The sequence below is a fragment of the Bubalus kerabau genome, chromosome 3 (assembly GCF_029407905.1).
Source record: "Bubalus kerabau isolate K-KA32 ecotype Philippines breed swamp buffalo chromosome 3, PCC_UOA_SB_1v2, whole genome shotgun sequence".
In the NCBI taxonomy this organism is placed as follows: domain Eukaryota; kingdom Metazoa; phylum Chordata; class Mammalia; order Artiodactyla; family Bovidae; genus Bubalus; species Bubalus kerabau.
The window spans coordinates 180792912-180813278 of record NC_073626.1 but is presented as its reverse complement, the minus strand read 5'-3'; the positions used below and the strand labels follow the sequence as shown (position 1 = coordinate 180813278).

Genomic DNA, 20367 nt, shown 5'->3' with positions numbered 1-20367 from the left:
ATCTGGAATCTGCTTCTGGGAGGGGATAGGGGTGAAAAGCTGTCAGATGGGGGTGAATGCTCTTGGTAAGTAGCCCATTGCACAGCCCACCCGTGGGGTCTCTAGCTGAAGCCCCATCCCTACCAGGATGGTGGGGGCTTCTTAATGCCCATCTCTCCCCAGCCCTCAGAGACCTGATGGTGTTGTCCTGCCCCATCTCCAGGGGGGAACAGGTGAGAAACAGAGACCAACCTTTTCCTCTACAGATGGGGAAACATACCTCCCATGGAAAGATGGGCAGAAGGGCAGCCCTGGAGACTGGGGTGGTGGGATGGGGTGCCTGGTGGGCAGGGATGCAGGATGAAGTCTGCTCAGAGGAGGACCCCAGAACGAAACACCTTTCTCCTCTTCTCTCTCCTTGGCAGGGTCTCACCTCCAGCTCCTGGATGCAGAGCAGGGACCTGCCCCTTTGTCTCCATCCAGGCTGCATAAGAGACCTGACCTGCTCTCACCAGCCTCCGACTTGTGACTTCCCCCGTGTGCTCGGCCTCCTCTGTGGCACACCCAGGGGAGTCAGTGGGAGGAGCTTATCTTGCTACAGGAGTTCCTTGGTGGAATGCGGACACTGGAGGGGGTCACAGAGGCCTCTGTGATATCACCACGAGGGGCGGGCAGGCGCGCTTGGAGTGACGTTTCTTTGAGGAGCCAGGGGGGAGACTGAGCAATATGGCAGATAACCAAAGGAGCTGGTGGCAGCAGTGGACCGACACCACCTACATCAAACCTTTGAACCGCTTGGTAGGCGGCTCCTGACTGGCTGCACTGCCCAAGCTGGGCATCCCGGGGTGGGATGAGGCATGAGAGGACTGGACTGGGTCTGGAGGGGCACGGGCTGCCCTGACTGGCCTCCTCCTCACCCTTGCAGAGGGCTGCTCAAGAGCCCTACCGGCGGCCAGAGGAGCAAGTGCTCATCAACCGCCGAGACATCACCAGCAGGAAGGTAAGGCTGAGGCTGGGCGTGCAGCCTGGCGGGGGCTTGCAGCCATCCTCACCCCCATGGTGACCCCTCTGCTGCTGTATCCATGGGGCCACAGGCCCTCAGGATAACTGCCCGTTCTGCTTCTAAACGTCCCAGTAGGGATCCCTGCAGTGACCTGCTCCCCAACCATGATATGTTAGTAACCGCCTGGCTGTGACCCTCACAGGAGCCCCTCTATAAAGAGAGCCACTCCCCAGCAGAGACCCCCAAAAGAGTCTCCCTTGCAATGACCCCAACAAAGACCACCCCCAGGAGTGACCCGCTTTTAGTGACTAAGTAGTGACCTCTACACTGATGCCTCCGATTCTATGATCCCCTCCCTCTCAGGCAACTTCTCCCCCTAAAAGTGGCCCCTGTGGGTCCCTATTCACTGAGAGCAAACTTCCAGGCAGAGGCCTCGTATGGTGACACCTGCCTGAAGGAAGGTCCCCCGTCCTCTCCCAGGATGCCTGGGACATGCAGGAGTTCATCACGCGCATGTATGTCAAGCAGCTTCTCCGACACCCGGCCTCCAAGGCGCTGCTGGCCATGCTGCTGGTGGTCAACGCCATCACCATCGCTCTCCGCACCAACTCCATGCTTGGCCAGGTGGGATTCGAGCCTGACCCCTGCTCTCACTCATCTCACAGGGGTCGGGGCAAGGCACCTCCCTCCCTGGGCCTCGGACTCCTCATCTTTTCATGATGGTTTGCATTGGATGCTTTCAAGGGCCTTTCAGCACTGAGATCAAGGAAGACTTCATGGTGGAGGGGCCCCAGCTTTGAGAAATGCATTGGATTTGCAGAGGAAGGACAGGGGGAAAATGGTGTGAGCAGAGGCAGGCCAGTGGGTGTCTTGTGGGGAAGGGTATCCCATTTTAACCAATAATCACTGAGCGAGAATCACTCTGCACCAGATACTGGGCTCTGTGCCAGGTATGAATACGACAGACGCAACAAACATGTCATTGCAAGTGCCTGGGTGTCACAGAGTGTGTGGAAGCTCAAAGGAGGCGTTGGACGTAATCTTGGGGTCAGGAGGGCTTCCTGGAGAAAGGGGCATTTAAGTGGAGAATAAAGAATGAGTAGGTGTTGGCCAGGCAGAAAGAGGTGGAGAAGAATGTTTTGGGCAGAAGAAACAGCATGGAAGTGAGTTCTGGGTATCCAGCTTGAAGTCCACTATGACTTGGGTCTTACCCTTGAGGTTTTAATTTCTTACAAGGAGTCCACCACATACGTGAATTGTCCTATTGAAAGCCAGTGATTTGAAAATGTTCCTGTGTGGTGACTGGTAAGTTCAGAGAGGCGGTCAACAGCCAGATCACACAGCATCTTCAAGTTATATTAAGGAAGATGTCTTTGGAAGTTCAGTTCAGTAGCTCAGTTGTGTCTGACTCTTTGCGACCCCATGAACCGCGAGCCAAGGTTTATTTTTTTATTTTTTACTTTTATTTTTAAATTGGAGTATCATTGATTTACAGTGTTGTGTTAATTTCTGCTGTACAGCAGTGATTCAGTTATGTATGCATATATATATTCTTTTTTATATTCTTTTCCATTATGGTTTGTCATAGGATATTACCATAGTTCCCTGTGCTATACAGTAGCACCTTGATGTTTATCCAGGCAAGCCAGGGTTTAAAGTTTGGCGGCATGAGAGTGACTGGCACCCAGGGAGCTGGTTGCCGAAGCTCAAGGAATGGATGAGGTTGCCTGGGAGAGAGTACCGAGTGAGAAGGAGACCAAGACAGAGTTCTCTGAGAAAAGCCTCTAAGTAAAGGGCAGAAAATAGAAGAGGAGATGCAAAAGGGTAGTAAGGAGGAGCAGCCAGCGGAGTGAGAGGATCCCCGGGAGAGTATGTTACCAAAGGAGCAAGCGCAGCATCAGATGTGGCTAGGACACGAGGCCAGAAAAGGACTCTGAAACACCCCTTGGATCTTGCCCTTGTGACCTTGACAGGAGCTAACTCTGATGTGGTGGAGGCAGAAACCTACTTGCCAGGGTTTGCAGAATGAGTGACTGGAGGGCAGATCAAAACCCATCAATGGATCATGAAAACAATTCAGAATGCAGGTAGCTTTTGATGTAGAATCAAACAAAATGAAAAAGAATGAAGTAGCAACTGTGGTGGGGAAGAGAGAGGGAGGGGAGGAGCCAGAGGGAGAGAAAGCATTATGGAGTAAAATATATATTTCTTTGAGTCTAAGTCAAAAATGCTAAAAAAGCCTGGTAGAGTGTATGTGCCGTGAAGCTCAGCTCCTAGAGACCTGTGAATGCCAGCCTGGTTTTGTACCTCACTCTGCAGGCCGTAGCGAGTCATGGAAGGTTTGTGGGTAAAGAATGCAACTCGGATTTAACCACAGATGCTCTTGACTTGGAGAAGGCAGGGCAACTATTCAGGACACTCAGTAAATAGTAAGGAGAGCCTATTGCCACCTGTGGCCAGTGGGGTAGAGCTGAAGGGAAAGATGAAGGGAAGAAAAAGCCTTTCCTTGCTTTAGGTAGACACCGCTGGCCCATGATGCCCTTTGGGAATTTGGAACAGGCTGGGAGCCCATAAACTTTAGCTCCCATCTGAGCTTAAGAAGCTCTGCCCAGGGAATTCCCTGGTGGTCCAGTGGTTAAGACTCCATGCTTCCACTGCTGGGGGCATGGGTTCAATCCCTGGTCAGGGAAGTAAGATCCCACATGCTGTGCTGCATGGCTGAGAGAAAAAGAAGCAACTCTGTCCAGCCTCACACTGGCTGGTGGATGGAGCTGGTGGCAAGGTGTGGGGAGCAGGAGACGTGAAGCCCTGAGTCTGTGGGCCACGGAGGTAAAGAAAAGGGGGAGTCAGGTGACTTTTGTAACTGGCAAAGTGGAGTCGGGGGCTTGGAGCTGGGAGCTGTTCATGTCACAAACAACAGCAGTGTCACGGCTTAACAGGAGATGGCGTGAAAGTGAGTCGTTTTAAACAGAATTCAGAATCATGGAGTCAACCATCCATCAATCCATCCACCCTGGGAGCGTGTCTTGGACCCACGAGTAAGGGGATACTCAGGAGTTTGGTCAAGCCAAGCCTGGGGATTTGGGAGCTGGTGCAGCCGGAGTGGTGGAGACAACCAAAGAAGCAAGGATGGGACTTGGTGTCCTCCATCTCAAGAGCCAGGGCTTTCCCTCCCGATCCTGGAGTCTGTTCTGCCTTTCTCCACCTCCCTTTTCCTACTCTAGAGTTTATGGACAAAGGTTTGTAGTCAGACAACAGTCTTTATCACTAACTGTTTGACTTTGGGCACTTCTCTGATTCCTCAAGTGCAAGATGGGAATAAAACCTACTTTGCAGGATGATGGTGATGGTAACATGAAATAAGTTTGTGGTCTTAAGAATGGTGCCTGGGAGTCGAAAAAAAAAAAGAAAAAAAAAAAAAAGAATGGTGCCTGGGGGGAGGGGAAAAAAAAAAAAAGAATGGTGCCTGGCACGTACGTGCAAGGGTTACTCTAAAGGGCACTACAAAGATGCAAGGCTGAAAAGCAATAAGAATCTGGGCCTCCCCTTCCCTACAGACATCCTCTGTCCCTGGTCTTGCCAAGGCCCTGCTCCACTGACTTTCCTGCCCTTCTTTTTCTCTGTCTTCCATGTAGAAACACTATGAGTTGTTCTCTACCATAGATGACATTGTGCTGACCACCCTTATCTGTGAACTTCTTCTCGGCTGGTTGAATGGTTTCTGGATTTTCTGGAAGGTGAGATCCTGGGCCCTCCCTGCCATCACCTCTACTCCTCCTTAGGGTTGGCACCCCATCCTGTCCCCACCACTGTGCACCTGGCCCTGAAACCTGAGGAGTGTGTGTGTGTGTGTGTATGAGTGTGTGAGTATGTTCATGCGCATGCATGAAGAAAGACTGACTTCTGAGATGTCTGTGATGTGGCAGAAAGTAATTTGTACTGAAAGTGCAGCCTTCCTGGGTCCCCGTTCCTGATCCAGCTTTCCCTAGTTCTATGCTCTTAGGAAAACCTTGATTTCCTTATCAGAGAAATGCAGCTGAGAGTATCCACCTTCATTTACCCCTGGGTTAGGAAGATCCCCTAGAGGAGGGCATGGCAACCCACTCCAGTATTCTTGCCTGGAGAATCCCATGGACAGAGGAACCTGGTAGGCTACAGTCCATAGGGTTGCAAAGAGTCAGACACAACTGAATTAACTTAGCACGCACACACACACCTTAATTTACAGGGTTCAAGAGCAGAGGGGTCAGCAGAGATTTTCTGTAAAGGGTGTTGACCTTAAAAATAATTAAGTCAGTTATTTTACCAGCAAAACAAAACGGGGGGTTTATTTGGGAATAGAAGAGGATTTGCAATTCAGGACTAGTAAGCTATAGCCAAAGCCACAGCAAGTCCAAAAATGGAGAGGAACATTATTTTAGGGAGAAAAAGGAGGCAGTTAGGAGAGGTTGATTTGAACCAAAATCTGCTGGAGAAAAGTGAGAGTGCAGGGTGAAATGGTCTTATTAACTGAGTTGCTGGAATATTAGATTTCTTGCAGGAGATGCTATGTACCTCTTTTCCTGTGGGGCCTATAATTGACGATTCTTTCCCAGTTGGTGATTATTCTGTTGAGTCCGTAATTGACAATTCTTCCTGTAATCAACTAGTAATCTAGTGGTACTGCATGAGAGCGCCCCCTTTTGGCCATCCAATTGCATTGCAGGGAGGTTTCCCTATAATTTTCTCAAGGGCCAGGTAAATATTTTTTTGTGGGGGCCATATAGTCTCTGTTGCAAATACTCATCTCTGCTGTAAGAGCACAAAGCAGCCATAGACAGTATATAGACAAATGAGCATGGCTATGTTCCAGATTAATTTTATTTGTGCATACTGACATTTGAACTTTAAATTTTACATGTCACGAAATATTATTTTCCTTTTGCTTTCCCCCCAACCATTAAAAAAATATAAAAATCATTCTAAACCCATGGGTCTTAAAAAAAAGAGACTGCTGGTCAGATTTGGCCTTGAGCTATAGTTTTCTGACTCCTATTTGGGAGAGTATCAAAAAGATATCTGGGTAGGAACAGATCTTAACATTACATAAAGTGAAACAAAGACTCAAATTCTTTGTTTAAATAGGACTTCTAGAGTCAAAGGATTTCTGGAGTCAAGAGATTTATCTTGCCTTTGGGCATGTGCAAGAAGAGTCTTTAAAAAAATTGCCCATCAAATCTTTATACCTTTTTAAAAAGGAAGCATCATTTAAATACCATTATCAGGACAACCAATTAGAATTACAAGCTTTCCAGGGCTTAGAAGTGTCACTTCGTAGAACACAGAATGTAGAACCTAGAACAATATTTCTAAAGTATGGATGTCTTAAAGGCTGCTTTGTGAGACCAACACTTGGGAGGATGTTTATTAATAGAAAATAGAATAGGATGGTGCATATTTATTTGTCTCCATGGTGGAGGGGAGAATAGGTACCATGATTTTGTGAATATTTCAATGTACCACTCTTCAGGATACAGGCAGATATCTGTTCCCTAAGAGAGAGCATTTCTTAAGTGAAAGTAGTCCTGAGATTTCTTTTGTTGCCCATAGAAATTGTTCAGAGGCTAGATAAGAAATTCAGGCAAGGCTTTGTTGGGGCCTCTGCAGTAGCAGTGGGGAGTGAGAAAAAGTAACCGTTTCCTTTGCTCATCTCTCCCTGATTCCTTCTATGAGGTGAGGGTAGTGGTGTGACCAGGGGTCAGACTGGAGGGGTGGTTTAGGTGGTTCACCTGCCGTTTTGGTGGTGGTGTGTGCAGGAGGCATGTGCGAGTACTGCTTTTGCTTACTGCTTTTGAGCCCTTGCGTTTGCTCCCAACCCCTTGCTTTTGCTCCATGCTCTTCAGAGGTGGCATTTGGGCTGTTTGGTCTTTTTGTATCTTGTCCATAATTTGCCCCAACTGCTCATGCAGGCAGTTATTTTTAGTCTCTTACAGTTTATTTGTATTTTGTTGCTTGGGGAAGTTTGTCCAGGTGCAAGTATTGCAGCAAAGGGTCCCAGATTCCCGCCTGTCTCATTGGCAGCAGCAGTTAGGAGGGCCTCCACTTTCAAGGCTCAACTCGAGCGTTTCATTAGCACAAGAGAATGGGAGCAAATTTTGTGTTCCTCCCAGCCACTCTGCATATCTCCTCAAGGACAAGATTTCTCAGCCTGGGCACTGTTGACATAATTGGCCTAGATAATGCTTCATTGGGAGGGGACTGTCCTGCGCACTGTAGAATGTTTAGCAGCATTCTTGGCCTCTACCCGTTAGATGCCATAAACGTCTTCCTAGCTGTGACAGTGAAGGGTATCTCCAGACACTGCCAAATGTCCTCTGGAAGGCCAAACCGCCCTCCAGAACTAATGGCTGACAACAAATGTCCCAAGCCCTAACCTTTACCTGGGGCCAGCCTCCCAGTGCCAAAAGCCAGGGCTTGTTAGAGACCCTCTGCTGTCTTCTTCCCCAGCCCCAGCCCCTCTCCTGGTCCCGGTGTACAAGGACTACTCCCCATTTAATGGGTGGATGGAAAGGGAGAAGGCAGGGGAGGAAGGAAAATCTGCAAGTTAATATCTTAAATATTACCCAGCCACTTGGGGATCCCCAACGTTTTGCCCACAATGCCCCCTTTTCTACAGTGCTCATGTGGCTCCTGTCTCCTCCTTACCTCCACACTCTATTACTATTTTACCACCTAAGAATTTCTCAATTTTCTTGCCACCTCTGCAGCTCTGGTACCCCATTCCAGTTCCTGTCTTGTCTTCTCTCACCAGGGTGTTGCTCTGTCTTCCAGTACACTGACTTCCAGTGCACCCCACCTGCCATCAAAATAGTTTTCCCAAAGCCCAAGACAGAGGACCCTTAAACATTCCAGTGGCTCCCAATTGTTTATAGGATCAGGTCTAAATGCCTCGTTGTGATACTGATCAGGGTTCTTGGCCTTCTCCAATCAACAGAAACTGACTAGAGGCCAGACAAGAGATTCAGGCAAGGCTTTTTAGGACCCTTGCTGCAGTAGAGGGGAAGGAGAACAAGTAACAGATTGTTTTGTTCCCTTAATCCCTGACCTGCGAGGCAAGGTTGTTCCTTACATGGGGTGGGGGTAGGGGTGTGTCTGGAGTCAGACTGGAGGGGTGTCTTAGGTGGTTTGCCCATCCCTTAGGTAGTGTTGTGTGCAGGGGGCATGTGCAATAATACCCTGATTTTGCTCCCAACATCCTGTTTTTGCTCCCAACATCCTGTTTTTGTTCCTGGCTCTTTAGAAGTGGCAATTGAATTTTTTGGTCTTTTTGTATCTTTTGTCCCAAATTTGTCCCATCTGCACATGCACTTAGTTATTTTTAGTCCCAAATAATTTCTTTGTAGGAGAAGGCAATGGCAACCCACTCCAGTACTCTTGCCTGGAAAATCCCGTGGACGGAGGAGCCTGGTAGGCTGCAGTCCATGGGGTCGCACAGAGCTGGACACGACTAAGCGACTTAGCAGCAGCAGTTTCTTTGTATTTTGTGGCTCGAGTGGAGGTATGTCCAGGTGCAAGAATTGCAGCACGGCAGCAAAGAGTGCCAGGTCCCAGCCTGTCTCAACTGTGCTGCAGGCTTTCCATGAAGTGGCTCCTGTCTGCTTTTGCAGCCCTATCACTCCTCACCTCACCCTTGGGTGTTCCAGCCACATCAAGCTGCTTGTAGTGACATTCCTCAGATCAGATCAGTCGCTCAGTCCTGTCCGACTCTTTGCGACCCCATGAACCGCAGCCTACCAGGCTCCTCCGTCCACGGGATTTTCCAGGCAAGAGTACTGGAGTGGGTTGACATTCCTAAAGACACACTTAACACGTGTGCCCACGCACACATACACATATATACACACACTGCTGTTGCTCACTTTCATGCCTTTGTCCATGCTGACATCTAGTCTATGAAAGCTCCTTACCACTTACTCGCTTTTCTCCTACTTACAGTTTAAGACTCATTCAGATGTCTTCTCTTCCAGAAAGTCTTCCTGTTTCTCCTAAGCTAGCTTAGTTGTTTTCTGTCTCCCTAACACTGTGTACTCACCTCTCAGTTCAGTTCAGTCACTCAGTCATGTCCGACTCTTTGTGACCCCATGAACTACAGCACGCCAGGCCTCCCTGTCCATCATTAACTCCTGGAGTCTCTCACCAGGAGTTAAAATTTACTGTCTGTCCACTTCCCTCAAAATAGCCTATGAGCTCAGTAGAGCAGAAATCCTGTATCTTCAGGATCTGATTTGAGGTGTGGCATAGAGTAGGAGCTTAATACTGAATGGATACAGGGATGGATCTGTAGACAGGGAGCCTTGTGTCTCCTGGTGTATGTTTAGGCACCAACACTCTGAATGTGACATACCAGGAAGTCTTGTGTTTATTGGACTGCCCAATAAATTTAAGAACTTTTTTCCCATTAAAGTAATTTTTTCAAAATAAAGTAGTTTTCTTTTTGGAACTTCCCTGGTGGTCCAGTGGCTAAGACTCCATGCTCCCAATGCAGGAAACCCAGGTTCAATCCCTGGTCAGGAAACTAGATCCCACATGCTGGAACGAAGACCTGTTGCAGCCAAATAATATTTTTTCAAAAAGGAAAAAAAAAGTTATTTTCTTTTTGAATATTTAATGCAGCTACATATTGGTCAAAACTGTACTGAAAGGAGCATACAAAATTCTTGTTTCTACTCTGTCCCTTCATCCCTGTCCCCTTCCCCCACCCTCTTCAGATAATCTTTGTTATTTATAATCTCTTGTTTATCCTCCTAGTGTTTATTTTGCAATCATAAGCAAATATGTGTATATTTTTAGTCCTCCCTTTCTGTGCAGTAGCATAGTGTAAATGCTGCTGTACACTTTACTTTTGTCATTTAATGGGCCTTTCTGTGTCAGTACATGGAGACCTCTCCCGTTGTTCTGTACTCCATTGAATGAACGTGTGGTTTAGCCGGCCAGTGTTCTATTATAATTGCTGGACACTCTAGTTATTTTCAGCCTTCTACAAATGTCATTTTGTAGTTGTACCAGAGTTTGTGTGGGATGGATTTCTAGAAGTGGGATCACTGGTCAAAGGAAAATGCAGACTGTTTATTAGAGAAAATTCCCCCTGTAGCGGTGGTGCTTGAATTTGTCATACACGTGAGCTTCCTTCCTCCGTCCGTACTCTAAAGGAGTTTGTGCCGTGTTGGACGTGGGGCTTGCAAACTGCCTTTCTTCTACAGTGAGAGTTAGTTCACCTCTGAAGTGGCTATTGAAGCCCTGTTCCTTAGTGTTTTCGTTTATTTTCGTTTTATTAACTGTAGTGTGTGTCCCACAAAGCTGGAGCATCCAAACGCTCTCAGGTCACCTAACTGCAGGGCAAGGCCTTTGTCAGCGGCACACTGGCCAAGGCGGGCGCTCAGCATAGGAACTGGCGTATATGAGGGACTCGACTGTGTGTTCAGACACCGCACTTGGCCCTGGACACGTGTATGAGACGGCGAGTGCGTGGGTGTTTCGTGGCGTGTTTGGGGGGCGACAGCAGGACCGCAGTGGGTGGCACGTGACTGGCCCTGTTCTGAGAGCACGGGGATACCCCCATCCTGAGGGTGTGGGGAGGGCAGACCCAGGATGAACCCGTGGGCTGGGCCTGACAGACCCTGCTGGGGCTGGCCCACCCCCCCCAGGACGGCTGGAACATCCTCAACTTCCTTATCATCTTTATCTTGCTCCTGGGGTTTTTCGTTAATGAACTCAGTGTCGTGGCTATCACCTACACCCTCAGGTAAGCTGGGGGACTCAGAGTGAAGAAGGGACCCGTCTGGATCCCGGGAGAGAGGGGAGGGGGTTGTTGCAGGTGGGCATCAGCTCTGCCTTTCTGGGCAGGTGGGGCGATGGTGAGGAGGAGGGGTCTGGGAAGGGCCAAGGGGCACCCTGAGAGGCTCTGCCGCAGGGCACTGCGTCTGCTGCATGTGTGCATGGCGGTGGAGCCCCTGGCCCGGATCATTCGCGTCATCCTGCAGTCGGTGCCCGACATGGCCAACATCATGGTCCTCATCCTCTTCCTCATGCTGGTCAGTGCCCTCCCCTGCCCCCAGCCGCCCCCCTTTCCTGAACAGGCCCCTGGGTCACTGGGGATACGAGGTGTCTGGAGCGGAGAGGAGGAGGCTTTGGAGATGAGATGAGGGGAGGCCCTCCTCCCTGTGATTCCCCTGGCAGCTCCTTTGCATGTCCTGTGTCCCAGGCCCGTGGGTGAAGTCCAAGGTGGGTCTCCCATCTCTCCGGCAGGTGTTCTCCGTGTTTGGGGTCACTCTCTTTGGTGTGTTCGTGCCCATGCATTTCCAGAACATGCAGGTTGCCCTGTATACCCTCTTCATCTGCATCACCCAGGATGGCTGGGTGGACATCTACAGGGACTTTCAGTGAGTGCCCGTGGGGATTCCGGGCCCCCAGTCCAGCTGAGCTAGGCGGGGAGGGCCTGGGGCATCTGGGGCAAAAAAAACCACCTGGGGAGGGAGAAGGGGTCTCAGGTGGGAGTGGGGGTCCAGGACTTGGGGTGAGGGTGGCAGGAGGTGGGTGTGGCGTGCCTGGGGCTTTGAACTGAGGAAAAGTTCTTGGGGCTGGGGCCTCTAGCTTTGTAATCTACTTGAAGCCTTGTCCCTATGAAACTCCGTGGATTCAAAGTCCTGCCGCAGTCTTGTTCATGGACTGCAGTCTCCCTTCATGCTCAGCAGTTGGGCAGCTTAGCCTTGGGCCAGGCAGCAGGTCTGTGGTTGTACCTAGGGTCCCAAGGCAGCTCCCAGTCCACACTGGAGCCCACCAGAATGCCTTGACTCCTGGGAACGTAAGGTCTCATTTTATTCATTTTGAGACCCACTGTCCAAGGTCGTGTTTGGCCACAGAGGGCTGCCTGGGTTCTGTTCTTTGCCTCTTTCCATTTAGCCCAAATCCTACTTATTTCCAGGCCATTTCAGGGGCTGGGTCCCACTGACTGATTTATTTTTATCTTCCTCGTGTGAGAATAGAAGCCCAGTTGGTAAAGGGGCTTCTACTCTCATTACCCATTACATTATAGGCAGTGGACAAGTCATGGAATGTGCAATAAAGGTGACCTGGCCTTTTGAGTCTTTGCTCCACTGTACTAGCCATGCAACCTTCTGAGCCTGTTTCCTCATGTGTCAACTGGAGATCATAATACGACATTTAACCATGTCATGGGTTGCTCTGAGGATTAGTAGAGACTGACATTGTGTGCACACACATACATACATGTATAGCAAGAGAGCGAAAGCTATTATTTGGGAAAATATTTTATGGGAGGTTTGCAATAGATATTAACAGTGGTGGGATTTTTTTTTCCTATATATTTTCCCTCTGATTTTTCTACAACAAACCTGAGTTATAATAAGAATGACATGATAAAAGTACAGCCAATAGATTAAATTTGATAATGCTGGTGTATGAATCCTCACCTTGCAGGGCTGGCTTGAGGGCAGCCCACTGTCTGGCAGTACAGCGGGTGCTCATTCAAGAGCAGCTGTGGGGCCAATCAGGAGTCAGGCCTTAGGTCTGCACAGCAGCAGTGAGGCAGCAGAAGTCCCAGTAGGCTTTGAGATAATTTCTCCATCTCGTAGATGAGGAAACAGGCCCAAAGGGCCAGGGAGGTGATAGGGCCCCTGACTGCCATCTCCAGGATGGAGACAGGGGAGTACGGAGTGGAGATTGGGGGCGCCATCTACTTTGCCATCTTCATCACCATCGGTGCCTTCATTGGCATCAACCTGTTGGTCGTCGTGGTGACCACCAATCTGGAGCAAATGATGAAGGCAGAACAGGGGCAACAGCATCAAATAGCCTTCAGAGAGGTGAGTGAGATAGGGAGGGCAGGGGGGGAAGGGGAGCGTGTATATGAGTGCTAACTTGAGTGTGTGTGTGTGTGTGCGCTCACACACTCGAGGGCCTAAAGAAAGCCAAGCCTGAGGCCTGAAGGCAGCAATCCCCGCTGTGAGTGCCAACTCACCAACTGGGGCTTCTGAGGGGTGTGGAGTTCCTTGATATCTTGCTATGTGACAACTTGAAAGTGAGCAGCTGGGTGACCTTAGGGCGTTTAAACCAATCTAAACCTCAATTTCTTCTTCTATAAAATGGAAGTGATCATAATTCTGTTTACTTCATAGGGCTATTATGAGAATTTCATGGGTCAATGAACAGTACTTGACACATATTAAGAACTTGATGAGCATTTGCTATAGAATTACTCATCCGGGGGTAGAGCTTCCAAAAGGTGGGGAGTATTGTGTAAAGTGCTGAGGACTGTGGACTGTGGCCTGAGAGTAGTTAGGGTTTCAGAAGTTTGCTGGGTAGGATTTATCAGGAGGGAAATGATGGGGGAAGCACTAAGTTGTGAAAAGGGGTGAGAATTTTCAGAGATGAGGGACAGACTTCTGCATTTCAAGTTGAGCTCCCACAGTAAAGGAGGGAGCTGAAATGAGGGGCGTGAGAACCCTGGCGTCCTGAGACTTGTCTCCCCTCAAATCAGGCAGGAAGGGGCCAGGGGAGGGGCTACCGGCTAAGCTACCCGTCCCTCTCCATTGTCCCTTCCCCAGGTAGACGACAAGAAGGGAAATGGGAATAACAAGCTGCCGCTGGTGCACTGTGCAGTTGCCCGTTCGGAGATGTCTGGCGTCCCCCAAGAGCCATTTATGGGGGGCCCCTTGACAAACCTCTCGGAAAGAACATGCGACAACTTTTGCCTGGTGCTCGAGGCAATACAGGAGAACCTGATGGAATACAAGGAGATCCGTGATGAGCTCAACATGTAGGGCGGGTACAGGGGGTAACCCCCAAGTCTCATGAGTCAGGGCTCAGTGGACCCTCAGATTCTTCTGGCCTCATGCCCTGATTGATAATGGGGACCCTGGGACCCAGAGCGGTTAAGTGACTTGCCCAGGCTCCTCCCAGACTGTCTGTGCAGGATATATACCTCCTCATAATCTCACAAAGGGCCTTGAGCCTTGGCCTGGGTCTCTATCAGAGTCAAGGCGGGGAGGGCGCAGGGGGCTGGACCTCAGGGAAGAGATGGAAGGGCCGCCCCCCAACCCCCTCCCTCGGAATGCACTCACCCTTCCACCTTCAGGATAGTGGACGAGGTCCGCTCCATCCGCTTCAACCAGGAGCAGGAGGAGGAGCTGATGCAGAGGAACTTGTCATGGAACATGTCCTTGGAGAGCAGGTCCTCCGTGGACATCCGTGAGATGACTCGTGAGCAAGACTTGATCACCGCGCTCGTCAACAGGGAAAAGGTGCAGCTTCTCAGCTTCCCTTTCCTACCCAATCAGTGCTCACCCCACCACCTCACCCAGCCCAGCCACCACCCCCTTAGTCAAGGTTTCTGACTCTTTCAAGGTCTGGACCGCCCCCCCTAGACTCCCAGGCACCCCAGCAGTCACCGCCCATCTGGTTAGATTCCAGCTTTTCTGGGAGGCCCTGCCCCTCCTGTAGGGCTCCACACACTGAGCCATCTTGGTCTTCAGCACCCTCAAGCTTCCTCTTAAGGGGACTTGAGCAGCTCAGTTCCTGCTTAGTGGCAAATGCTTAGGTCCACCAGGGGGGCATAGGACCCCCCAGGTCTTGTCAGGTATGTAAGAGGAGCAGCCTCCTGAGGGAGGAAAATTCTAGGGAGAAAAAGGCCATGCCCGCCTCCAGGGGATCTTCCTGAACCAGGGATCGAACCCATGTCTCCTGCATTGGCAGGCGGGTTCTTTGCCCCGGAGCCACCTGGGAAGCCCCATAGAACAAAGCACATTCCCACACATTTCGTTTCCTTCTCTGCTTCCCATCCCATCTGACCTGGGAGCCTTGTGGGTGTCTGTGGCCTGAGAGGAGAGCGCCACAGTCAGAGAGGAGACTAAGAGTTAGACGGGAAGGACTGCCCTGGGAAGCCTGGATGCGCCACTGTTGAGCTGGAGGAGGGAAGTAAGGGGGCGTCTACCGTGTCAGGGGTGGGGGATTGACAAGAAGACCTCTTGGTTTGCAGGTTCAGGAATCCAACACAAATGTTAACAAACACAAGGCCAGCCGCTGAGAGGGCAGTACAGGAGCCAATGGGCATGAGCACACACCCAGCTGCTGCATCTTCCTGCATCGCTAGCATGACATGGCACATCCTGGCCTGAGCCCATCCTCTGCCTTACACCTGGGCAGATGCCTGGGGATGGAAGGGGGCGGTATCTCTAGGACTTGGGCCTGTGAGCCCCAGGTCCAGAGGAGCACGGATGGAGAAGGTGGTGGGTGAGAGTGGGAGCCTTGCAGCAAGGATAAGCCCACAAGGGGGTGCTGGCCAAGGCAGCCAGGATTTGCCCTCAGGATGGGCATCCCTGGTCCCCTGCTAGACCAGAACTAGATGGGGTCTAAGTGGGCCCAAGTACCAAGAGGAGAAAGATGAGGCCGGTGGGGCCAGGTATCGTGTATCGACAATAAAGTTTTGTGTTGGGATCAATGTGTCTGACTGGTAGACCTCCAAACCTCTGGGGGCAGCCTTCCCCCTCAAAAGCTTCTTTTGCCAGACAGGGGAGTAACTGACTGTCCCCCAGAGCTTCCAGTCTAATGGGAGAGAGAATCTACAGCCTGAAAAATTTTGACTTAATGGTGGAGAGATAATTCCTGCCTTAAGGGTCCTAAATTTGGGGGGTGAAAGTCTGGTCTTCAGGGTTGGGAGTGCCTCTCTGATGGAAACACCTACCCTTTCTCTCTGTCTGAAGGTATAAAACACTGGTCCTCATTCTGGAGAGCTCTAGTCTTGTGGGGTCACCATTGACCAAATTATGCAGGTACAGGAAACTCCATCCTGGGTCAATGGAGAATGAAATGTGAGTCCTGGCAGGCTCTCTGGAGAAGAGCATGGAAGCCTCCTAGAAGGCAGCAGGAAGAATTTGAGGGTCAGGTGAATGAAGTCTGGTAGAGAACTTGGGACCTGTGAGAACTCTTTGGGACCTTCACAGTAAGACCACTGAGAGCCACAGCAGGTCCCTGAGCCAGGCAGTGCAGTCTGACAAAGCTGTGGCAGTGGTGGACACTACCAAGAGCTGCCTTGATGGATTCTCATCCTTGGGCAAGTCACCAGGCCTCATTTTGCCCATCAGTGCAATCGGGAGAGGATAAGACTGAACACCAGCTCTAAAATCAAATGGCCGGAGCTCAACTCCCTGGAGTTGGGAGTCTGATGAGATCAGCCATGTGACTGAGACTCAGGTTCCCTGCTGTTATGTGAGAGAAAGGCTGCAAGGCCTCGAGTTCTGCCCGGCTGTTCAGCGTACCCTGACAATTAGGGGCCTTGGGGAGAGTCACCAGTTGGAATGGGAATCCCCAGAGGCCCACTGATTGCAGCTGATGGGAAACTCCACCCTTCATTCCCTCCCATCGGCATGGCTGCCAGCCCTGAAAAGCCCCCTGGGGCCTGCTGGGAAGGAGTCTGGACCACCAGGGCAGGGGTGGAACACTCAGCAGGCAGGCGGGAGGTGACATCAGCGCCAGCAGTTCCTCGCTGTCTTGGGGCTGCTGTCTGTGCCTCGGTTTGGACCAGGACTCCTTGCCAGTGACCTCCAGGACTATCAACCAGCAGAACGATGGGCGGACAGTGGCTTTTGCTGCTGCTGCTGTTATTAACTGGGGACGGAGCCCTCCATCTTCCTGGTGAGTATCCACACACACCCTTTCCATCCATCCTTCTCTGGAGGCTCTCACAGCCCGTCTTCTGGCTCACTGGGGAGGGGAAGCAGGTGGTGGAAGATAGGTTAGTGTCTGTCCCTAGGAAGACCTTATGTGAGCATAGGCATCTCCAACCCACCCCTAAATGATCTGAAGGCTTAGGGCACCCATGAGCTTGGGGGGCAGGGCAGGAACATGATGGGATGACCTCAAAAGAACTTCTGGCTTTGTCTGCCCATCCTCATTCAAGATGCCATCCTTGTCTACTTCCATTTCATCTGTCATCTCAGCCGTCTCCCCTTTTCTGTCTGTCCTTTCCATCTGCGTTGGGCCAGTAGCTAGGGGCTTCAGTAGGTTAGTTCCCTCTCAATCTGGTCTAGAACTGCGGCCCCTGCAGGGGCTTGGACCCCTGCTGCCCTCCCCTGCCCTACTCCAGCTGCCACCCGCAATGTCTCACTGAGCACAACGGAGGAGTGCAGCCCTGGATCCTGAGTTCATGGGACAGCACGGGGGAAGGTGTGGGGAGCTGTCAGCCCTGGATCCTGAGTTCATGGGACAGCACGGGGGAAGGTGTGGGGAGCTGTCAGCCCTGGATCCTGAGTTCATGGGACAGCACGGGGGAAGGTGTGGGGAGCTGTCAGCCCTGGATCCTGAGTTCATGGGACAGCACGGGGGAAGGTGTGGGGAGCTGTCAGGAAACTGCATGTGTCGTCAATCCCCTGAGTCACGACTCTTTCCAAGACCGGGTGTTTCCTTGGCAAAATAATACCCAGGAGGCAGATACCAGTTTTGGTGAGAGGCACAGAAGGGGAAATCATTACCAGCAGCAGGTTCTGCTTGTTGAGCACCTACTGTATGCTCAGCACTGTGCCAAGTGCTTCCTATGTATTGTCTCATTTAATCTTTATGAGCACCCCTGAAGTAGGCACTGTTATCACTGCTGTTTTACAGTTGAGGAAACTGAGACTCGGAGACATGAAGTGGGTTGTCTGCTCGTCACAGTGCTAGGAGTCTGTCCCAGGTCTGACTTTGGGGTCCAGGCCAGGTTCCATTGCTTCTCAAAGGAGCTGCTATGGGCAGGAGGCCTCCATGTCATATACGTGTGAATTCTTAGCAAACCTCTAATTGCAACACACTTCCAATCAAAATCACAATGGGGTTAGATTCCATACTTACGAGGGAGAACAAAAGGTCAACAATAGCCAAGGTAACTTTGAAGACCAAGATGGGAGACTTGCACTACCTGATACTGAGACTTACGTTAAAGGAACAGTAAGATAATGTGGTGTCGCAGCAATAGCCAAGTGAACCAAGGGAATGAAAGAGCAGGGAAATCAGTCTCGATGCATAACAACAGGTAACCTGACAAACCAGTGGGGAGAGGACAGACTTCTCCAAAGTGGGCAGAGACAACTGGTTAACCACATGGAAGAAAACATAAAACCAGATCCAGTGGAAACATCTGTCCCTGAAAATAAAAACTCGAGACCCCTATAGCAGGATCTCTCTTCATTTCAGCTTGGAATTTTGCTGCAAACAGACCTATGGATCACTAGGGTTTAGAGAGGTCTTGCGATACAAAGTCAAAGTCCCTCACTGTGCTAGTGGGATGTGCAAGGACTGAGAGAGCTGTGGTCTTCCCCAGTATCGCACAGCATGTCAATAACAGAGCCAGGTCCAGAGCCTAGCTTTTCTTTTCGTGTATCCTGGCCAGCACTCCTGTCCTTTTGTAACCCCGTAGCTCTCTTCAGGGGTAGAAGAAAGTGAGGGTTGGAAGAAGCAGATGCCAGATGTGGGTGGGGTTGGATGCCAGTGCCTCTTCAGAGCTAACTGTGGGAAGGACAAGCCCATCACCTGGGCTGGGTCACCTCTTTTCTGAATTAGTCCCTTGACAACTGCCAGGAGAAGGCAATGGCACCCCACTCCAGTACTGTTGCCCAGAAAATCCCATGGATGGAGGAGCCTGGTAGGCTGCAGTCCATGGGGTCGCTAAGAGTCAGACACGACTGAGTGACTTCACTTTCACTTTCCACTTTCATGCATTGGAGAAGGAAATGGCAACCCACTCCAGTGTTCTTGCCTGGAGAATCCCATGGACGGAGAAGCCTGGTAGGCTGCAGTCCATGGAGTCGCACAGAGTCGGACACGACTGAAGCAACTTAGCAGCAGCAGCAGCAGCAGCAACTGCCAAGGTTACGATAACAGGGCATCAGGTGATGGACCTATTTCTGCCCATTGCCCAGGAGAGAGAGGAAGGTTTCCAAGGGATACAAGGGTAACTGATTTGGGCCTTTTTCTCTAGAGAGGGTAACTGGCTCAGCCATGAGAATAAAGCTGTGTTTTTGTGAAGCAGTGCAGCATAGTAAGGAGGACATTGGGCTTTGGAGTCTGATGAATCTGGTTTCAAATCCAGTGCCACCACTTCCTGGCTGTGCGACCTTGCACAGATGCCTTCCCCTGGCTGAGCCTCAGTTTCTTCATCTGATAAATAGAAATAATTGTCCTTACCTCAGGGTGGATGTGAGGATTCAGTGTGCCAAGGCTTGCACATTGGAACAGCACCTTACTCAGACAAGGTAAAAACTGAAGGTTGTCAAAACTATCTTTGACTGCTATTGCAGTAAATGAAGCACTTGGCTTTCAATTAGGGGTCAGGTTGCAAAAAAAAAAAAAAAGCTTATCTTTAAATATTAAAATCATATTCAATGCAGTATGAAAGTCACATCAAAAAAGGTATTAAGAAATCAAAGATCATGCTCATACATATGCATGTAAGTAAAAATCTGTGAGAAGCTACTTTAATAATAAACAGGTGATGAACGTAATAAAAAGAAATCAAAGATCAAGTGTGATAATAGATTTCCATCTTTTGCTGACTCTTGTCTCTGGAATAGTCTTTAAGCATAATGAGACATAGTTACCAGAATTAGTTAAATTAGCTCTCCCTGGCATCATCAGCTGAGATCTACTAGCACAGTTGTTCAGTCACTAAGTTGTGGCCGACTCTTTGTGACTCCATGGACTGCAGCATGCCAGGCTTCCCAGTCCTTCACTCTCTCCCAGAGTTTGCTCAAATTCATGTCCATTGAGTCAGTGATGCTATCCAACCATCTCACTCTCTGTCATGCCCTTCTCCTCTTGCCTTCAATCTTTCCAAGCATCAGGATCTTTTCCAATGAACTGGCTCTTCGCATCAGGTGGCCAAAGTATTGGAGCTGGAGCTTCAACTTCAGCATCCATCCTTCCAATGAATATTCAGAGTTGCTTTCCTTTAGGATTGACTGGTTTGATCTCCTTGGTGTCCAAGGGACTCTCAAGAGTCCTCTCCAGCACCACAGTTTGAAAGCATCAATTCTTTGGCGCTCTATCTTCTTTATGGTCCAACTTACACATCCATTCATGACCACTAGAAAAACCGTAGCTTTGACAATACAGATCTTTGTTGGCAAAGTGATGTCTCTCCTTTTTAATATGCTGTCTAGGTTTGTCATAGCTTTTCTTCCAAGGAGCAAGTATCTTAATTTCATGGCTACAGTCACCATCCGCAGTGATTTTGGAGCCCAAGAAAATAAAAGTAGCACAGAGCTGGCACATAAATGGTGCAAGCCAGTAATAATATAGTTGGTGTTGATATTACTTTATTGAATCTTGCAATAAAGATATTTGGTAAAGTGAGAACATTT

At 50.0% G+C, this 20367-nt stretch overlaps 1 protein-coding gene across 1 annotated transcript; it reads left to right on the top strand.

Annotated features, from left to right (window-relative positions):
* The first annotated feature begins 86 nt into the window (after window positions 1–86).
* Window positions 87–17202, top strand: CATSPER4 (cation channel sperm associated 4). Its single transcript, XM_055574058.1, has 12 exons — window positions 87–212; window positions 405–777; window positions 905–979; window positions 1463–1606; window positions 4618–4719; window positions 10666–10763; window positions 10932–11052; window positions 11267–11400; window positions 12672–12843; window positions 13585–13796; window positions 14115–14280; window positions 15015–17202. The coding sequence occupies exons 2-12, from the start codon at window positions 706–708 to the stop codon at window positions 15060–15062; spliced, it is 1344 nt and encodes a 447-aa protein (XP_055430033.1). The 5' UTR covers window positions 87–212; window positions 405–705; the 3' UTR covers window positions 15063–17202.
* The last annotated feature ends 3165 nt before the right edge of the window (window positions 17203–20367 follow it).

What these genes read in the sequence shown, in the direction of transcription:
- CATSPER4 (XM_055574058.1), top strand. Translation starts at nt 706, where the DNA reads ATGGCAGATAACCAAAGGAGCTGGTGGCAGCAGTGGACCGACACCACC. An exon ending in CCAACTCCATGCTTGGCCAG is followed by an intron (nt 1,607 to 4,617) that starts GTGGGATTCGAG and finishes TCTTCCATGTAG; the next exon opens with AAACACTATGAGTTGTTCTC. An exon ending in GACATCTACAGGGACTTTCA is followed by an intron (nt 11,401 to 12,671) that starts GTGAGTGCCCGT and finishes TGCCATCTCCAG; the next exon opens with GATGGAGACAGGGGAGTACG.